Source organism: Pan paniscus, chromosome 3 (assembly GCF_029289425.2).
Source record: "Pan paniscus chromosome 3, NHGRI_mPanPan1-v2.0_pri, whole genome shotgun sequence".
Lineage (NCBI taxonomy): Eukaryota > Metazoa > Chordata > Mammalia > Primates > Hominidae > Pan > Pan paniscus.
In genome coordinates this window covers 74376936-74396492 of record NC_073252.2, presented here as the reverse complement: position 1 = coordinate 74396492, position 19557 = coordinate 74376936, and the positions used below count along the sequence as shown (strand labels likewise).

Below are 19557 nucleotides of genomic sequence, written 5' to 3'. Positions count from 1 at the left end.
TTGAGCTCCTAAGAACGTTTTTGGCGGTAGGTGGCCACATGGAGGATGGCACAGAGGCTCGGCGGGGGAGAGCGGAACAGAGCTGGGCGTGGCAGTGCCTGCGAGTCAGCGCCACGTAACCAGAGGCGCTCGCACTAATTTGACCTCTAAGAGAGACTAAGCGCAGGGAACAGCGGGTGCGGACATTACGGCGGAAGGCTCTGGAGGAAGCAGAAGTGAAGGACCCCACAGTCCTGGGACGGTGGGGCACAGAGAGAGAAAGGGAGCCCTGGGCGCGGCGCGGTGAGGATGCGAGCCGAGGAAGGACACGCGGCGCCGGGTACCTGCCGGGAGCGCCGGGTCCAATGGGAGGAGGGCCCGCGCCGCACCTCAACCTGGCAGAGGACGTCACGACGCCAAGGCGGACGCCGGGCCAATGGGAGGCCGTCGCGGGCAGGGACGGGGCCGGGAGGAGTCGGGGCTGGGCCGCGCCAAGGCAGTTGGCTGACTCCAGTTTAGCCGCCGCCGGAGAGGACGGGCGCCGAGCCGGGGCTGCGGACTTCGGCCTGCCCCTCACCTCACTCCCGCTGCTTGCACCTCCCGGATGGTGCTGACTGCTCCCTAAGCGGCGGCGGCGGCGAGTCGTGAGGACGCGCCGCGGAGGCTGTTCGGGGTCGAGGCTTCCCGTCGCCGGCACTTCCTCTTGCGGCGCCCGTGCGCGGCCGGCCCGGCAGGCGGGATGGCGGCCGCGGCTCCAGGGAACGGCCGCGCATCGGCGCCCCGGCTGCTTCTGCTCTTTCTGGTTCCGCTGCTGTGGGCCCCGGCTGCGGTCCGGGCCGGCCCAGATGAAGACCTTAGCCACCGGAACAAAGAACCGCCGGCGCCGGCCCAGCAGCTGCAGCCGCAGCCTGTGGCTGCGCAGGGCCCCGAGCCGGCCCGGGTCGAGGTGAGCGGGCCGGGATGGGGCGAGCGGGGCTGCGGGGCCGGCTGCGCCGAGTACCAGGCTCCAGGCCTTTGAGAGCGCCGCACTCCGCCCGCCTCGGCTGGGGGAGGGGAGCCCGGCCCCTGCTCCCGGGGTGGAGGGCGGTCGGCTGCGCTGTTTTCCGGTGAGGCCTGGTCTTGCCCGCTCCTTTAGGGAAAGGGAGAGGGAGAGTCCAAGAGGAGCCCGCTATAAACGTTGATCTCCGGAGGACCAAGATGCTGCTCAGGGATGGGCGTTTTATTGATCAGATGTGTCTTAGAGTAGCTAGAAAGACTCATCCCTACCAAAAAGTTTTTAACAGAAGGCTGCTAGGAGGCTTTTTGTATTCCCTGAGGATCATCACATCGGCCATTTCATTGTTGAAATAGCTTATGCCAAACCGCTTACCCAAATTCAACTTGGCACTGCCTGTGCTTTTTGCCAAATAAATATGGATTATGAACCATGACTCTCACTTTTTTAAAATGTGCTTTGGCTAGCAGGAAGTAGCCTTTAGGAACGCAGAGGAATTAGTCTCCAGCAGTACAGCGTGCTGCAGCGATGTGGGATGCCAAAACTACATTTATAAGTAAAACAGAATCCTGTATTTTGTCCTTCCCTGAATAGATACTGTAAATCAACTTTTTAATCTGTTAATAGAATTAGTCCCTAGTCACTTGGCAGCGTTTTAACATTTCTCCCTTCTCCCAGTCGTGGGCTTTGTCGTCATTTCCAGTATCTGCTCCCTGAATCCCGGCCAGTGTGGCACTTAAACCCCCACTCCCACCCAGGCCACATCCAGCCCATCTCCACGTAACTAATCTTCCCGAACATTGAATTCTGCCATCTTGTCAGAAGTCGTCGGTGAGTTGCCTCCACTAATTTCAGTCCAGCCTTTTTAGGAGAGTGATGTTCAGGTTTCTCCTGATCTGGCTCCAGCTCACCTCCAGGCTTTTTAGCCACCGCTTTCTTGCTCATATGCTAAAGGGATATGCTCATCTGCAAAAAAGAATGTGCTTCAAGAGCCCTTTGGGACAGGCTTTGTGCTCTCTTGCCAGTTCCTCCCTAACACATGACCTTTTCAAAGAAAAAAAAAAAGACCTGGAGTTTGAAGCCACGGATCAACTCTTCCCACCTTGGAGAACCAGCAGATACCACTCTCTGTGAAGACTTCCCTAAAATTTCTTGGTTAAGGGTGATTTATCTGACCCTTTCCTTTCCTTTCCTGTCCTTTCTCCTTTTTCCTTTCCATTCCTTTCATTTCTCCTTTCCTTTCCTTTCTCCTTTCGTTTCTCCTTTCCTTTCTCCCTTCCTTTCCTTTTTTCCTTTTTCTTTGTTGAGACAGGGTCTCGCTCTGTCGCCCAGGCTGGAGTGCAGTGGCCCTGTCTTGGCTCACTGCAACCTCTAATTGATCCTCCCACCTCAGCCTCATGAGTGGCTGGGACTGCGTGCGTGTGCTGACACGCCCGGCTAATTTTTGTTTATTTTTTTTTTTGAGAGAGGAGGTCTCACTATGTTTCCGAGTCTGGTCTCAAACTCCTGGGCTCAAGCGCTTCTCCGGCCTTGGCCTCCCAAGTGCTGGTGAGCTCTCACACCGGTGCAGTTTTCGTGTTTCATGTTTTCGTTACATGTTACTTTCTTAGGCTTTTCCAATTTTCTGTTGTTTTTCTGTGTAAGACCATAGGATAGAACTTTCTGAGAGACTGATCTTGGTTTCACTAAGCAAGAACATTTGTAAGAATCAGTGCTGTCCCAGTTGTAGTAATCGCTATTGAGAAATAATGAAGTTCCCCTTACTGGAAGTACTCAGGAAGAAGTTGAATAACTAACTGCCTATGAGGAGATTCTGGTATGGGAGGGGAAGCTGGGAGATAAAGTTACTGGGAAGTGAAGATTCTGTGAGCCGATTTAATCCTCACAACAGCACGTTAAACAGGTAGAGGAGGTTTGTAAGGAATAATGGTTTAATATCACAGAGCTAGAAGCTAGTTTCAGCAGAACCAGAATTAGAATCTGGACTTCTGTGCCTTACTAAGTTTTATTAGCATTCATTGTGTCTTACTCTTTTGACTTATTTAATTCACTAATGGATTTTAATGGTTTATTGGATTGTATGCTGGTGCAGTTCTTTGATCTTGAGCCTAGCTTTCTCTTTCTCCTTTTTTGGGGAGCTTTATTGTGTATGTTGCGGCATGTTTACACACACATCTTGCTGCCTTGGGTTCTTGCAAGTTGTGTGCGTGTTTTATCTGCCCCTACTAGCTTTTAGGTGTCTTGAGAGCATGACTCTGGCTTACTCATCTTTGTCTATTCCAGAAGACCTTGTCTGTTCTTGGCATTTATTAAGTAATTTTCTAAGACTGGGTTGAAGTAGTTGCATGTCAAGTTTATACCAGCTGTTAAATACCTTTATGGAAAAACTGGCTGTAAAATAAACTCAACCAGGAAAAAAAAAAAAACAACAACAACCTGATTTTTAATAGTGTCTATCCAACCTTTTTTTTTTTTTTTTTAAGTTGCAAGGGATCCACCAGATGGAATTAAGAAAACTAAGCTTTTATCATCTGCTGGATATAATGTGATTTTGTAACCATTATTGGATTGGTGTTGGTTTAGACAGTTTATTTTCAGCTGACTATATAGTTAATTCTGGGACTCTTATAAAGTTTTTTTTAAAAAAGAGAAAAAGAGAAGATCAAAAGCACTGGAACTCAACAAGTAAATAACCCATGGTAACAGAGAGATATAATGCAGTGATGTCAGAGGTGTACAAGAAGTGTGAATCATTTAACATGTGAAGCCAGGGTCTTTAGTCCACTTGGGGAGAGCAAAGTGGTGAGTGGGCTTCTCCATCTTTTTCCTTCTGCCTGCCCTGCTGCCCCCAGCCATATGCTTAGGAGTGGGGCTCCCATTTACACTGCCCTGCTTGTCGCTCCTGGGCTCAGCTGACCCTGCTTGACATGTCCACTTCAGTAATTGAACTGAAACGCTGATTCATGAACTTAATTCTTAGTGTTCATCTTTTAGCCCTGTCATTTACCCCAGTATCACATTTATTTTAAAACAATAACTATTTTGGATTAAGTTAATTGTGTGAGTGAGAGATTATGAATATGTAACTTTGCAGGTATTTTGTTGAAGTTTTAGTCATATTGGAATTTTTAAGATAGAAATGATGGTAGGTGTAGAGCTACTAATATCCTTTTTAAGAAGCTAGGAAAAATCTAGCCATGCAGAATGCCACAGTGGTAGAAACAGTGTCCAGTAAACATATTAAATGGTCTTAAGGATTCTTGTCTTTTAAAGTTTTATTTAATTTTTTTTATAGAGACAAGGTCTTCTTATAGCTCATAACTCATTGCAGCCTCCAGCTCCTGGACTCAGGCCATCCTCCTGCCTCAGCCTTCTGAGTAGCTGGGAAGGGATCCTTGTCTTTAAAACTAGGGGTGTGGAGGGAAGGGTGGGTATAATATAATATGATTTTTCCGTTTAATATTTTCATATATTCTTGGTGATTCATTTTAGTTAGGCATTTATTTATTATTGTTTATTCTAATTTTGTATTATAATAGAATATAATTGTCTTCTTTTCTTCCTTTTTTTTTTTTTTTTTTTAAGAGACAGGGTCTCACTATGTTGCTCAGCCTGCCCTCAAACTCCTGGGCTCAAGGGATCTTCCCCTCTTGGCCTGCCAAAGTGGTGGGATTACAGGCATGAGCCATCATGCCTGGCCTTGTCTTGTTTTTATTTTATATATATAATATATATATATTATATATATATTTTTTTTTGTCTCACTCTGTCGCCCAGGCTGGAGTGCAGTGGCGTGATCTTGGCTCACTGCAAGGTCTGCCTCCCAGGCTCACGCCATTCTCCTGCCTCAGCCTCCAGCATAGCTGGGACTACAGGCGCCCGCCACCACGCCCGGCTAATTTTTTGTATTTTTAGTAGAGACGAGGTTTTACCGTGTTAGCCAGGAGGTCTCCATCTCCTGACCTCGTGATCCGCCCGCCTCGGCCTCCCAAAGTGCTGGGATTACAGGCGTGAGCCACCACGCCTGGCCTAAATTATATTTTTATGTGACTTTTTGATACTACTCAAGTATTTTTTCCTCTACAGTACTCACTATGCTGAAAGATTTTTCTTTCACATGTTTTCTAAACTATGTAATATAAGTGTCATTGGCTATTTTTGTCCACCTGATGGAGGTAAGAAATGATCAGAGTACAGTTTAACAGCAGTATTAGCAAGAGTTGAGCCTTGCTGAATATGAAAGTTTCAACGGATTTGCTTTGCAGCTACATGCAGTAGATCTTTTAAGAGGGTAGGATATTTAAATTTAACCTTTTTGTGCCACTGTGTGAGAGTGGGCTTCTGAAAATGGAGGGGGGAAGCATCTCTCCTTGGTTAGTAGGCATTCAAGTGGAAGATATGTTATAAAAACCTAGTTGTATCTTATAGGATGCTAAAAGCAAGGTGACTGAACTTCTAACAGGGCATTCTACATTGAGTATGTACTTTTCTCTGTAATTAGGCTAAAAAAAAGTTGGTAAGTAGTATGAATTTACAATCAAGATTAACCCCCAATTTACAAACCCATGATAAAAAGTGTTGTTGATTACTTGGATCCTGTCTTTTCTGCAGTTTATGTTTCTAGTGACTTACTCAATAGTTTTTTCTTACTCTTTCCCTGGACAGAATATGTAATATAAGAAACATAAGTCCTTTCAGTTGAGGGAGATCAGATAGATTTAATAAAAGTCATTTAGACTTTATTGCATATTCTGGAAGTCCAAAGAAGAATGACTCTGGTTGCATAGCACTTTTAATAAAGCCACAAAATCATTACCTGACTCAGTGCCTGTTCTTGTTATCATATTTTTACTTTATGTTTTTGGTATTTCATTTATTTATTATGTTTCAGCTGTGAGAGTACCTTCTACAAAACATTTTAAACTTTTTTCTATTTTCATTAAGTTGCAGTCCCACTCCACCCAGTCCAGCCTCCTAATTCTAGCCTTTATACAGCTAAGATTGAGGCAATCAGTTATAAGGACGCCTACTCATAATTACCTTCTCAGAAGGTAATTATATTAATACTGAATTTATTTAGTGGTATGCTGTCATCAAAAAAATTCATTAAAAATAAAATCAATGAAGGCCGGGTGCAATGGCTCACGCTTGTAATCCCTCCACTTTGGGAGGCCGAGGTGGGTGGATCACCTGAGGTCAGGAGTTCTAGACCAGCCTGGCCAACATGATGAAACCCCATCTCTACTGAAAATACAAAAAATTAGCTGGGCGTGGTGGCACACACCTGTAATCCCAGCTACTCAGGAGGCTGAGGCAGGAGAATCGCTTGAACCCGGGAGGTGGAGGTTGCAGTGAACCAAGATCATGCCACTGCACTCCAGCCTGGGCAACAAGAGCAAAACTCTGTCTCCAAAAAAAAAAAAAAAAAAAGAAACTAAACACATTTAATAAATTTCAAGTGCATAAATACATTACAAAACAACATTCATAAAAATAAACATTCATTAAAACAAAATAATTTTATAACAAAATATTACATATAAATTCTAATATAAATTAACAAGTAATAAAGTATTTAAAAATAGGAAACCATTCACAAAAATACATAATGAAAATTAAAATACTTTAATGACATCTTTCGAAATCAGGTTTATCTGTGGTGTCATTGTTTAAGTGCGTGCGTGTGTGTGTGTGTATACATATATATATATATATATTTTTTTTTTTTGAGACAGAGTCTCACTGTCACCCAGGCTGGAGTGCAGTGGTGAGATCTTGGTTCACTTCAACCTCTGTCTCCGGGGGTCATGCAGTTCTCATGCCTCAGCCTCCAGAGTGGCTGAGACTACAGGTGCATGCCACCACGCCCAGCTGATTTTTGTATTTTTAGTAGAGATGGGGTTTTGCCACGTTGGCCAGGCTGGTCTCAAGCTCCCAACCTCGAGTGATCCACCTACCACGCCTCCCAAGTTGCTAGGATTACAGGCATGAGCCACCATGCCCGGCCTAAGTGCATATATATTTTTGCGCACATTTTTACAACTTTTAAAAAAAGCTTTTTTTTTTTTTGAGACGGAGTCTCGCTCTGTCGCCCAGGCTGGAGTGCAGTGGCGTGATCTCGGCTCACTGCAAGCTCTGCCTCCCGGGTTCACACCATTCTCCTGCCTCAGCCTCCCAAGTAGCTGGGACTACAGGTGCCCGCCACACGCCCAGCTAATTTTTTGTATTTTTAGTAGAGATGGAGTTTCACCATGTTAGCCAGGATGGTCTCAATTTCCTGACCTCGTGATCCGCCCGCCTGGGCCTCCCAAAGTGCTGGGATTACAGGCATGAGCCACCACACCCGGCCCCTAAAAAAAGCTTTTTTGACTTAGTAGTGCCCAGGAGACAGTTCTAAGCAAATTGTAAGCATTTTCTTCTGACTCCTTTGTCTTCAGATAATCTCACCTCTTGTTTGATAACTTATTGAGCAACTTTGTTTTTGTTTTTTTGCAGGGACATCAGTTTTTTTCTTGGTAGCAAGCTGTAGATTTTGTTTCAAGGAAAGCATCTTCATCTTCTCTAGTTTCATCATGTATAGATGGAGATTCCGATGCAGGTATCTGTATCAATTTCAATACAGTCACATTTGTGTTTATTTGAACTCTAGAACTAGAATAGGAATTACTTTTTTCTTTGATTTTCTTTTTCTTCCTTCTCTTGAGGATCATGAAAGTATAAAAGAATACTTTCTAAATGAGGGTGCCTTTTTCTTTTCTTTTCTTTTCTTTTTTTTTTTTTTTTTACCATTTTTACATTTGGAATTAAAATTTTAACTAGAAAAGAGTTTTTATTAAGCAAGTTTTTAAAAAAAAATCTTAAGTTGTTAATCCTGCTCTCAAGATGTAAGTAAGGTGTGTTTCAGACATTATTAAAATACTGAAATAGTGGTATTTGTACCAAAACACTAGTATCTCATTACTTACCATGATATATAACACTGTATAACTGAATAGTGGAATACCAAAATTGAAATTGCACACTGCATCTAATCCTGTATGCATCTAAGTATATTCTTCTGTGCCTGTACTGTCTGCCTTTTTCATGTTTTGGACAAAACTGTCATCCTTTGTGTACCTCCTCTCTGTGTCCACGTTCCTATTCTCCTCCCTCAGTGCCTTTATTCTCTCCCTTCCCATTGCTTCCTTTATATCTGCTTACACATGTTCATATGTTTCTCTTATTTTGGAAAAGAAAGAAAAAGGTCATTCATTTAATCTTAACTTGACTATTAGTTTCGTTTTCTTTTCTTTCCTTCCTTCCTTCCTTCTTTCTTTCTTTCCTTTTTTTTTTTTTTTTTTTTTGACAGTGTCTTGCTCTGTTGCCCAGCCTGGAGTGCAGTGGCACAATCTTGGCACACTGCAACCTCAGCCTTCCGAGTGGCTAGGACTACAGGTGTGCGCCACCACGCCTGGCTTTTTTTTTTTTTTTTTGTACTTTTAGTAGAGACGGGGTTTCATCACGTTTGCCAGGCAGCTCTTGAATTCCTGACCTCAGATCTGTCCACCTTGGCCTCCCAAAGTGCTGGGATGACAGGCGTGAGCCACCGTGCCCAGCCATATTAGTTTCTTCAGTTTTATAAACCAAACTTCTAACTAGGGGATTTGCTGCTTTTTCACTTTACTTTAGTATGTTGTTATCTGGCTTCAGTCCTTGCCTTTTCCTTGAAATTCTTTTTTTAATTTTAAAGATAGGGTCTTGCTCTGTCGCCCTGGCTGGAGTTCAGTGGCACAATCATAGCTTACTGCGGCCTGGAACTAGTGGGCTCAAGTGATCCGCCCACCTCAGCCTCCCAAGTAGCTGGGACTACAGATGCATGCCACCACACCTGGCTAATTTTATTTATTTTATTTTATTTTTTTGTGGAGATGAGGTCTCACTATGTTGCCCAGGCTGGCCTCGAACTCTTGGCCTCAAGCAATCCTCCTGCATCGGCCTCCCAAAGTGCTGGGATTATAGGCATGAGCCACCACAAATTCCATTTTTTGAAAGAATCTTGTAAGTTAGCAAATTGCTAAATCCAGGGATCTTTTTCAGTTCTCATTTGACACTGTTAATTCTCTACTTTTTAAGAATCCATCTCAGGTGTATGAACTTGGCAGAATAATGAAGCCCGTTTGACCTCAGTTTTCCTGTATTAAAACTTAAAACAGCTCCTAAGTTTTTTTGAATATGAAATGCAACAATATGTCTGAAAATATCTCGCATCTAGTTAGTAGCGCACCCTAACCTGACGGTCTGTGATGCTTTAGTTGCTGCCTGGCTCTCGAAATATCTAAGATAGTTTTTTTCCCTATTTTTTTCCTCCCTCCACCTTCTTTGAATAAAGACATTCTCTAAGGCGCATTCTTTGAACTTTATCTCTTTGCCTTATCTGTTGGCAATCTCATCTACTTGCAGAGCTTTAGCTGATAAATTTGGGCTGCCAGCAACCAGATAGAGTACGTCCTCACTTAATGTTATTAATAGATTCTTGGAAATGGTCACTTTAAGTGAAATGACATCAATGATGTCATTTTAATTCAGTGTTGTTTCATTATAACATTGATGAGAAAAGAAAGTTGGTTTTCTTTTACATCATTTCACTTAAAGTTGCAGTTTCCAAGAGCCTATTGAGGACACGAAGGCTGGCAACCTTGAGGCTAGATACCTTGAGGCTGTCCTAGGCTAAACTCTGGTGATCCATTTCCGATAACCTCTTTCAAACCTTCATTTGAAATGCTTTTTATCACCCCAAGTGGAATGTATATGAAACCAAACCCCTTGTTTTTATTCCCCTTTCCGACATACCTTTTAAGAGTACTAAATACATAATAGCATTTTAAGAGTACTAATATTTCTGCCAACCAGAAAACCTCACCACCATCTTTGATTCCCCCCATCCCGCCTACCTTTTTTTAAAGGTCTAGTGATTTTTCTTTCCATCGTGTGCAGAATTTTTTCCTTCTCTTATTTGTCTTAACACGGCTTTCATGCAGCTGACCTCCTGATTGATCCAGTGGCTGATACTCCCCACTCTGCCCTGATAATTGGTCACAGTGCCTTGATGGTGTTTATGTGTTACACAAAAATATGTAATGACTTCCCTCTTGCCTCTGAGCTTGTCCACAAACATAAAGAATTTCAGGCCCAGTTTATCTTTCTCATCTTGCCCCAACCATTCTTCTGATGGTTTACTTCTTGTTCTCAGAACATGCCTATATTCTTTCACATTGTCAGTACAGAAAAGAGGTATATGCAGAAAAGGAGTGATGTATTTTCAAGTTAGCCACTCCATGAGTGACTAGTACTGAATCCCACTGAAATCCCACTGAAACTTCCCAGGAGGCTTATGAAATGAATCTTAGAACCAGCTTCCATATTGGTAGCCCTACAGCTATTAACTTCCCATACTTCCAGGTAGTGAATGAGTAAATACAGAGCAGTGCTTTTTGGTTGGACCTGCCTGAAGTGCTTTTTGGTTGGACCTGCTATCCTCCATAGCTGGCATAAGATGTTGGGTCAGGAAGTTTTTGAAATGGTACATAGCATGTGTCTATAATGGTGTGAAAGTTAAAAATTCCAGAAGATACAGAAGAATGTAGAATGAGAAGTTACATCTCTTTTCCTTTTTTGTATTCTAGAAAAAGTTTGCCAACCCCTGTTCTAGTCATTCTGGTTCCTTTCCTGGAAACATTCATCATTAACTTGTTTCTTGAGACTTGGTGTGTATTTATGATACTTACACCATCCACATGCACACATACGTAGTATATACTTTTTCTCAACTTCAAAATATCTTAATGATTTTCTATATTAGTGTATAGAACATTCTTATTATTATTTTAGCTCTATAATATTCCGTTATGTGGATCTACCATTTATTTAACTAGTTTTCTATCAATGGACATTTAGTTGTTTTTTTCTTTCTCTTTGTTTTGAGACAGGGTCTCACTCTGTTGCCCAGGCTGGAGTGCAGTGATGTCATCTCTGCTCACTGCAACTTGCACCTCCTGGGCTCAAGCGATCCTCTCACCTCACAGCCTCCCAAATAGCTGGAAACTACAGGTGTGTGCCACCACACCCAGCTACTTTTGTATTTTTTGTAGAGACAGGGTCTCACTTTGTTGCCCAGGCTGGTCTTGAACTCCTGGGCTCAAGGGCTCCACCCATCTCCCAAAGTGCTGGGATTACAGGCATGAGCCACTGAGCCCAGCCGACATTTAGTTATTTTGTCTCTTTATTACAAATGATAGCATTACATTTATACATATTTGTAATCCGAAAAGGTCAATTCCTTGAGTGTTTCTGTCTTGAACTTTTTTCTGTAATAGGCCTCCCATACTCATTGCCCACAGTTTGCATTCAGTTTTATTGTAGTGGGTCAGGATCATTAAGAGCTGGAGTTGCTGGGATACGCCTTTCTCAAGAGGTTCTACTTGAGTTGGACCTTGAGGAATCTGGATGAAGAGGGGGATAACGAAAAGGAGGTGGGAAGGGAAAAAGGACTGTGTGGCTGAAGGCTTGTGGTTAGCAAAAGCCTGTCGTGCTTTGGAGCTGCACTGCCCAGCACTGTAACCATGAGCCATGAGTATGTGTGGCTGTGAGCACTTGATATGTGGCTAATCCAGAGCTGAGGTGTGCGGTGAGTAAATACCTACCAGGGTCTGAAGATTTAGTATGAAAAAAAGAATGTTAAAATATCTCAGTAGTTTTAAAAATATTGCTTATAATTTAAATAGTAGCATTTTGGATATATTGGGTTAAGTAAAATGTTATTAAAATTTTTACCTGGTTTTACTTTTAAATATATGGCTACCAGAAAATGTAAAATTATGTGGCCTACCTTTGTGGCTGCATGATTTTTTGTTAGACTCTGCTCTGGCTCATCCTTCAGGATGGAGAAGCAGGTTCATTTGGGGAACCTGGTATGTGCTTCAGTGAGAACTGTTGGATAGTTACCGGAATCAAGTATTTGGTATGAAAAGACCATTACGTTTCTTAAAACAGTGAAGTAACATGAAATTAGTTTCAGGAAGATTCAACTGTTCATATTTTGTGGCACTACAAAAACTAATTGAGCACTTACTGTGTACTGAGCGCTGTCCTAAAGGGCTTTATTCATTTAATCCTCACAGCAACCCTTTGAGACATAGGTAGCCCTTATGTTACAGATGAACTTGAGTCACAGGGGGGTGTACCTATTGGCCCAAGGTCACGCCGTAACTAATAATGCCTTGGCTATGAACTGGCAGTCTGATTCCAGAGCCTATACACTTAACCACTACACTGTGTCCCTGTGAAGGTGAATTAGACAAAGAAGATGATCCTTGCACATAGCAGTGAAGGAATGGTAATGGATCACTTTTTAATCCTGTTAATATTTTAATTAAAAAAAATCTTCTATCTTCACGGTACCCTGATACTTTTCGTTTTAAGTTCTTGTCACCATGATTGGTTGTATGATTTTGGCCACCCAGGACCAGCTTAGTATGTAACAAGCTTTACGTTTATTTTTCTTGTGTTTTGTGTGTAGGAAGGTTTTAAGAATATGTAGCATCGCTTAATGATGGGGATGTGGTCTGAGAAACGCATTATCAGGCAATTTCATTGTTGTGCAGACGTCCTAGAGTGTACTCAACACAAACCTAGATGTATAACCTGCTATACACCTAGGCTAAATGGTATAGCCTATGGCTTTTAGGCTACAAATCTGTACAGCGTGTTACTATATTAAATACTGTAGGCAGTTGTAACATTATATATATAAAAAAAATAGAAAAGGTAAAGTAAAAAATTTGGTACTGTAATCTTATGGGACTACTGCTGCATATTCAGCCCATCATTGATCAAAATGTCATCATGTGGTGCATGTCTGTACTCTTAAAGCAAATTTTATTTTATCCCTACATTTTACAGAGGAACAGAGATTAAATAATGTGGCTGAAGTTTCATGGCTGGGAATTATAAAACCATGAGACTGTGTAGCTTTGATCACTATTGTGTTTGATTTAAAAAGTAAACATTTTGTGTTTGAGCTTAGAGCTAAGTGATCATAAATGGTGTATATTTATTCCTAAAATTTTTCTGGGATTTCAGATCCTGAAATTTTATACAAACCTTTAAAAAGCATTTTCAGGAGGAAAACGTGTCAGAGCCAAGTTGAAATTTGAAATGCCCTTTTTTTTTTTTTTTTTTTTTTTTTAAATATAAGGATTCTTAATATTGGAAGAGAAAGGAAGTTGTTGTTTTGAGAAGGGGGCTTGCTCCATCACCCAGGCTGGAGTGCAATGGTGCCATTACAGCTCACTGCAGGAAGCTCGTTTTTAAAGGACCGTCAACGTAGGTGGAACCAAAATAATGGAGAGAAAGCAAGAAGCCCTTAAAATGATACTTGCTTAATTAATTAAACTCAATTCATTAAGAGCCAGCTGTCAAGGCAACAAATACTTTCCATTTTGTTAAATTTCTCCAGTATTTAGCTCAGAGGTCTAGTCTTAATGGTAATGCCTAAATTTTTCTGATCTTTACTGTGGAATTTTATAATCAAGTTTATGTTATGTGTTAAGGAATGACATGCACACTAAGAATTTATGATTTTATTCTTACCTGTGACTAGGGCCTTTGTAATAAATCTGTTTTTACGCTGTCCAAAATTACTATGTTCTTGGGTTTCTTTTTCTTTATCTCTTGGGTTTCTAGAGATTCATAAGCTTTAAAAATTAAAAATAAGTTATTAGGATTGGAAGAGACCTTTGGAAGTGGTTTATCTAGCCCAGGGCGTCTCAGTCTGGGAACTGTTGACATTTTGGATATATAATTCTTGGTTGTGGAAGGGCTGTCCTGTGCATTGTAGGATGTTTAGCAGCGTTTCTGGCCTCTACCCACTAGATGCCAGTAGTTCCCCTTTGATTGTAACTAAAAATGTCCACAAGCATTGTCAGATGTCCCCTGGGAGACAAAATCGCCCTGGTTGAGAACCGCTTGTCTAGCCCATTTCCTGGGAGTGGTGGTTCCCTTCTCTGGAACTCAGACGTTGAGAAGAGAAGGGTATTTACCACCTCCTCTAGCAGTCTGTTCCAACTTTGGGTGCGTCTTTGGAGACAGAAATCTCTCCTCTCTGTTAAGCTAAAACCTGCCATCTCTAACTTTTTAGTTCTGCCTCTTAGGACCGTATGGATTGGATAGATTCACTTAAAAACTTTCCCAATTATTGGAACATGATACCCCGTCCTTCCTGGTCTCTCACGGGATTGTTTTAGAGCCAAGTCAGCAAACTTCTTGTAGTTGCCATGTATTTGCAGGCTACCAATCTCTGATGCATAATCTTCCTTTCCTTCCCTCCCTCCTCCTTGCCTCCCACCAGCCTTCCCTCCTTTTCTCTTTCTTCTTATTTCTTGTAACTTCTTAAAAATGTAAAAAACCTTTTTTTGCTCTTATAGGCTGGGTTTTGGTTCAGTAACTTGCCATCCCTGGTTTTAGAGTCTTTGACATCTGCTAATCTTCAGAGGGCAGTGCAGTGCTTTAGAACTGTATATAGAACTTTGGGGAAGGTCTGAGCAGCATAGAATAACGTTGGACTTGTCATTAACTCCTTCATGCGAAGAGCTTACTGCTTTTTTGAAGCTTTGTCACATTTACAGCGTAATGACAGCCAAGACACTGGTTTGTCTTTTTCATTAGGCCACTTTACCTTCTTTTTTTTTGAGACAGAGTTTCACTCATTGCCCATTGTGCAATGGGCGCAGTCTCAGCTCACTGCAACCTCTGCCTCCCAGGTTGAAGCAATTCTCCCGTCTCAGCCTCCCAAGTAACTGGGATTATAGGCTTCCGCCACCATGCCACTTTACCTTCTAAGATATTTTTAGACTTCAGCTTAGGACCATCCGTGTTAACAGCTGTATTAAACTTGTCTTAGCTGGAACCAACTCTCTATACCCTGCTGAGGTTTGTGGGTCTTACTCTGTCCTTCAGAGTGTTAATGAAATTTTTCTTAGCTTCCTGTCGTTCAAATGTTTTTTAAACATACCTGGGTCTTTCATGCAAGTTACTAATACAAATTTGAATGAGATGTAGCTAAGAACTAAATCTGAAATCACAAATGCCTAACAAATAAGGTAATTTTGGCCAAGCGTGGTGGCTTACGCCTGTAATCTCAGCACTTTGGGAGGCTGAGGTGGGTGGATCACTTGAGGTCAGGAGTTTGAGACCAGCCTGGCCAACATGATGAGAAACCCCGTCTTGACTAAAAATACAAAAATTAGCTGGGCTTGGTGGTGCATACCTATAAACCCAGCTACTTGTGAGGCTGAGGCAGGAGAATCGCTTGAACCTGGGAGGTGGAGGTTGCAGTGAGCCAAGATCACACCACTGCACTCCAGCCTAAGTGACAGAGTGAGATTTTGTCTCAAAAAAAAAAAAAGGGGGAATTTTAATGCATGGATATAGCAGGTCTGTACTCTGTTCTTAAAATTGTTTTGGAGAATTATATGTAAATCTGCATTATACATGTTTAGTATCCTCAATCTAAAATCCACAGTGCTCCAAAATCTGAAACTTGAGCACTGACATACATGAAATGCTCAATGGAACATTTTGGATTTCTGGATTAGGGGTACTCAACTATGATATAAATATTCCAAAATCTAAAAAAATCCAAAATTCCAACTACTTCTGGTCCCATACATTTCAGGTAAGGGATACTCAAATTGTAGCAACCATCGTCAGAGGTTACCGTCGTTACTGATGGCTTTCAGAGTGATTAGACAGCAAATAAGTGTAATGACCATGACAAGAAAATTTTCAAAAAAACTAAATCTTATTTACGTGCAAAATAAAATAATTTTGAATAATGATTTTAAGAAGTAACTGATTTTTTTTTTCCAGAAAATATTTACACCAGCAGCTCCAGTTCATACCAATAAAGAAGATCCTGCTACCCAAACTAATTTGGGATTTATCCATGCATTTGTCGCTGCCATATCAGTTATTATTGTATCTGAATTGGGTGATAAGACATTTTTTATAGCAGCCATCATGGCAATGCGCTATAACCGCCTGACCGTGCTGGCTGGTGCAATGCTTGCCTTGGGACTAATGACATGCTTGTCAGGTGAGTGTGCTTTTCCCTCTCATGAGTTCGCTGAATTAAAGGGAAAGCGTGTTGTGTGACATGGAGTCACTGAGTCATTAACCTAGTCTTATGGGAATTTGGCTTACACCATATTTGTGGTCTTCCAACCTTTTCCTTGTGTATCCTTTCCTTGTGTATCCTCTAAAATAATTTTGTACCCCCTCTCGCATAGTTGTCTGAAATTTTTCATCTTCAATTTAAGGAATTGCAAAGATCTAATTTCTGTTATATTGTGTAAAGTAAGACAGTTAGGGCTGGGCACAGTCACTCATGCCTGTAATCCCAGCACTTTGGGAGGCCGAAGTGGACAGATCACGAGGTCAGGAGTTCCGAGATCAGCCTGACCAACGTGGTGAAACCGCATCTCTACTGAAAATACAAAAATTAGCTGGGCATAGTAATGTGCACCTGTAATCCCAGCAACTCAGGAGGCTGAGGCAGGAGAATCGCTTGAACCCAGGAGGCAGAGGTTGCAGTGAGCTGAGATCGCGCCACTACACTCCAGCCTGGGTGATAGAGTGAGACTCCATCTCAAAAAAAAAAAAAAAAAAAAAAGGGAGACTGTTAGGGTGTTTTTAAAATATACCCAGTGGCTCTAAATACCATTAGCAATTTGATACCCACTATCACCATCATTCCTTTAAAACAAATGTGAATATACTTCTTTAACAGTTGGAAATTTACATTTTTTTCTTCCTATAATTTATATTTTCATTTACTTCCCTTAATTTTACTCTAATGATTATAAATTTTTGCTTCAAAATTTATTACAAAGCTGGTCCAAGTGCAATGGTGTATACAACTAATCGATGACAAACCAGTTACAGATTTCTTTCTTCCTTGTCCACCCCCACTGCTTCACTTTATGAGCCTAAACAAATATATATATGGATCACCCCATCATATCTACCTGCAATAAAAATATGCATTTAATATCATTGAATTTTCAAAGATATTGTAAATTTCTCCTAGTAAATCTCTTAAGTGTTAACTCTATGAATTGAGTTGTTATAGTTATTAGTACTCAAAGAAAATATATTATAAATTTAAATAATCATTTTAAAAAATTGGAAATACATCTCTTAATGAGATGATAGGGCTATTTTTTATTTATTTTTAGAGATTGAGTCTTGCTCTATCACTCAGGCTGGAGTGCAGTGGCATGATCATAGCTCACTGAGACCTGGAACTCCTGGGCTCAAGTGATCCTTCCACCTCAGCCTCCTGAGTAGCTGGGACCATAGGCTCATGCCACCATGCCCAGCTAAATTTTTTGTTTTTTTGTGGAGACAGGGTCTGGTTGTGTTGCCCAGGCTGATCTTGAACTCCTGGGCTCAAGCTGTCTTTCCACCTTAGCCTCCCAGTGTACTGATATTATAGGTATGTGTGCCTGCCCATCCTTTTACCTTGTATTTATTTTTTAAATTTTTATTTATTTATCTTTTTATTTATTTTGAGACAGACTCTTGCTCTGTCACCCAGGCCGGAGTGCAGTGGCATGATCCCAGCTCACTTAAACCTCCATCTCCCAGGCTCAGGCGATTTTCCTGCCTCAGCCTCCCAAGTAGCTGAGACTACAGGCACATGCCATCACGCCTGGCTACTTATTGTATGTTTTGGTAGAGATAGAGTTTTACCATGTTGGCCAGGCTGGTCTCAAACTCCTGACCTCAAGTGATCGCCCGCCTTGGCCTCCCAAAGTGCTGCGATTACAGGCGTGAGCTACCACGCCTGGCCCCTGGCCCATCATTTTACAATTTTTAAACATTTTATAGAAATAATTTTAAGTTTACAAAGCAGCAAAAATAAAATAGTATGAAGAACACTTACATACCTTTTGCCTAGATTCACCTGTTGTTAACGTTTTATCCCATTTGTTTTAGCATTTGTACTCTTATCTAAATAAAATTGTAAATGTGTATATATACACGTTGTTTAAATACCTGTCTATAGTGTGTACATATACGTATATACATTATTTATAAGCTATATAATGCACACATATAATCACAACATTTAATATATATTATGTATTGATACAGTACTTGAATCTGTCATCCATATTTTAATTTTGGATGACCTAATGTCCTTTCTTGTTTTTTGAAAGGACATAGGCTGGGCGCGGTGGCTCACGCCTGTGATCCCAGCACTTTGGGAGGCTGAGGCAGGCGGATCACGAGGTCAGGAGATCGAGGCCATCCTGGCTAACACGGTGAAACCCCGTCTCTACTAAAAAAATCCAAAAAAATAGCCAGGCTTGGTGGCGGGCATCTGTAGTCCTAGCTACTTGGGAGACTGAGGCAGGAGAATGGCGTCAACCCAGGAGGCAGAGCTTGTAGTGAGCTGAGATCGTGCCACTGCACTCCACCCTGGGCGACAGAGTGAGACTCCATCTCAAAAAAAAAAAAAAGGACATGAAATTTATTAAATATTTCACTTGTGTTATCAGTTTTATGTAATTTAAGTGGGTTTAACAGTCTTTATATTCTTTTGCCTCAACTGTTAAATCATATGTGTTTATTTCTACATCTTCTCTTTTATAGCTTTATTTAGTTTTATAGATTTAACCACTTTTTTTTTATACTTTATGTTCTGGGATACGTGTGCAGAATGTGCAGGTTTGTTACACAGGTATACATGTGCCATGGTGATTTGTTGCACTCATCAACCTGTCATCTAGGTTTTAAGCCCTGCATGCACTAGGTATTGGTCCTAATGCTCTCTCTCCCCTTGCCCCTGACCCCTCAATAATGTCCTTTATATCAGTGTTTTTCCCTTCGGTCTAGGTCAGATATTGCATTTAGTTATTTATTATCTTTTTAGTCTTTTAATCTGAAATATATCCATAGCCTTTTTTTAAAATGTTTTCTGACATCAACCTTTTTGGGAGAATTACAGTGTATCCCTCCTCCCTCCACCCCAGGAATGGACTGTTCCCCATTTTTTGTTTGTCTGATGTTTCCTGATGGTTAGATTGAGGTAGGCATTCCTGACTAGAAAACTGCGTAGGTGATACTTTGTCTCTCCAAGAATGTCTCATCTGGAAGCACATGGTGTCCATTTATTCCTCATTGGTGACATTAATTTTGGTGACCCAGTCAATATTTCTTTTCTGTGTTGTCTTTGTCTTCCCTTGCAACTACTATCTAATCTGTAGGGATATACTTAAAGACAGTACAAATACCCTCTTCCTCATCAAAATTTCTCCAAAGATTTTGCATCAATTGATGATTCTTGCATAATTAGATCTTTCATTGATGCTTGCAAAATGATGCTTTTAATTCTAATACTTCTTGCATATTCACCAGTGAGCCTTGGTATTCTACTGCCAGCAAGAGCTCTCCTTCCTTTCCCATTTGTTTGTCTTTTTACTAGCAGTACAAACTTATGGATTCCTTTTTTCAATGGGTTATAATTAATTATTTAACTATTT

At 41.3% G+C, this 19557-nt stretch overlaps 1 protein-coding gene across 3 annotated transcripts in view; it reads left to right on the top strand.

Annotated features, from left to right (window-relative positions):
- The first annotated feature begins 99 nt into the window (after nt 1-99).
- The window catches only part of TMEM165 (transmembrane protein 165), a 57383-nt gene continuing 37925 nt past the window's right edge, over nt 100-19557 (top strand). For 2 of the 3 annotated variants that reach the window (XM_034958804.3, XM_003806501.5), the window contains exons 1-2: nt 100-925; nt 15878-16103. In XM_034958804.3, the coding sequence (XP_034814695.1) occupies nt 719-925; nt 15878-16103 (433 nt within the window). In that variant the 5' untranslated portion in view covers nt 100-718. The remainder of the gene's footprint in view (nt 926-15877; nt 16104-19557) is intronic. The other variant, XR_010111978.1, reaches the window with a different exon arrangement.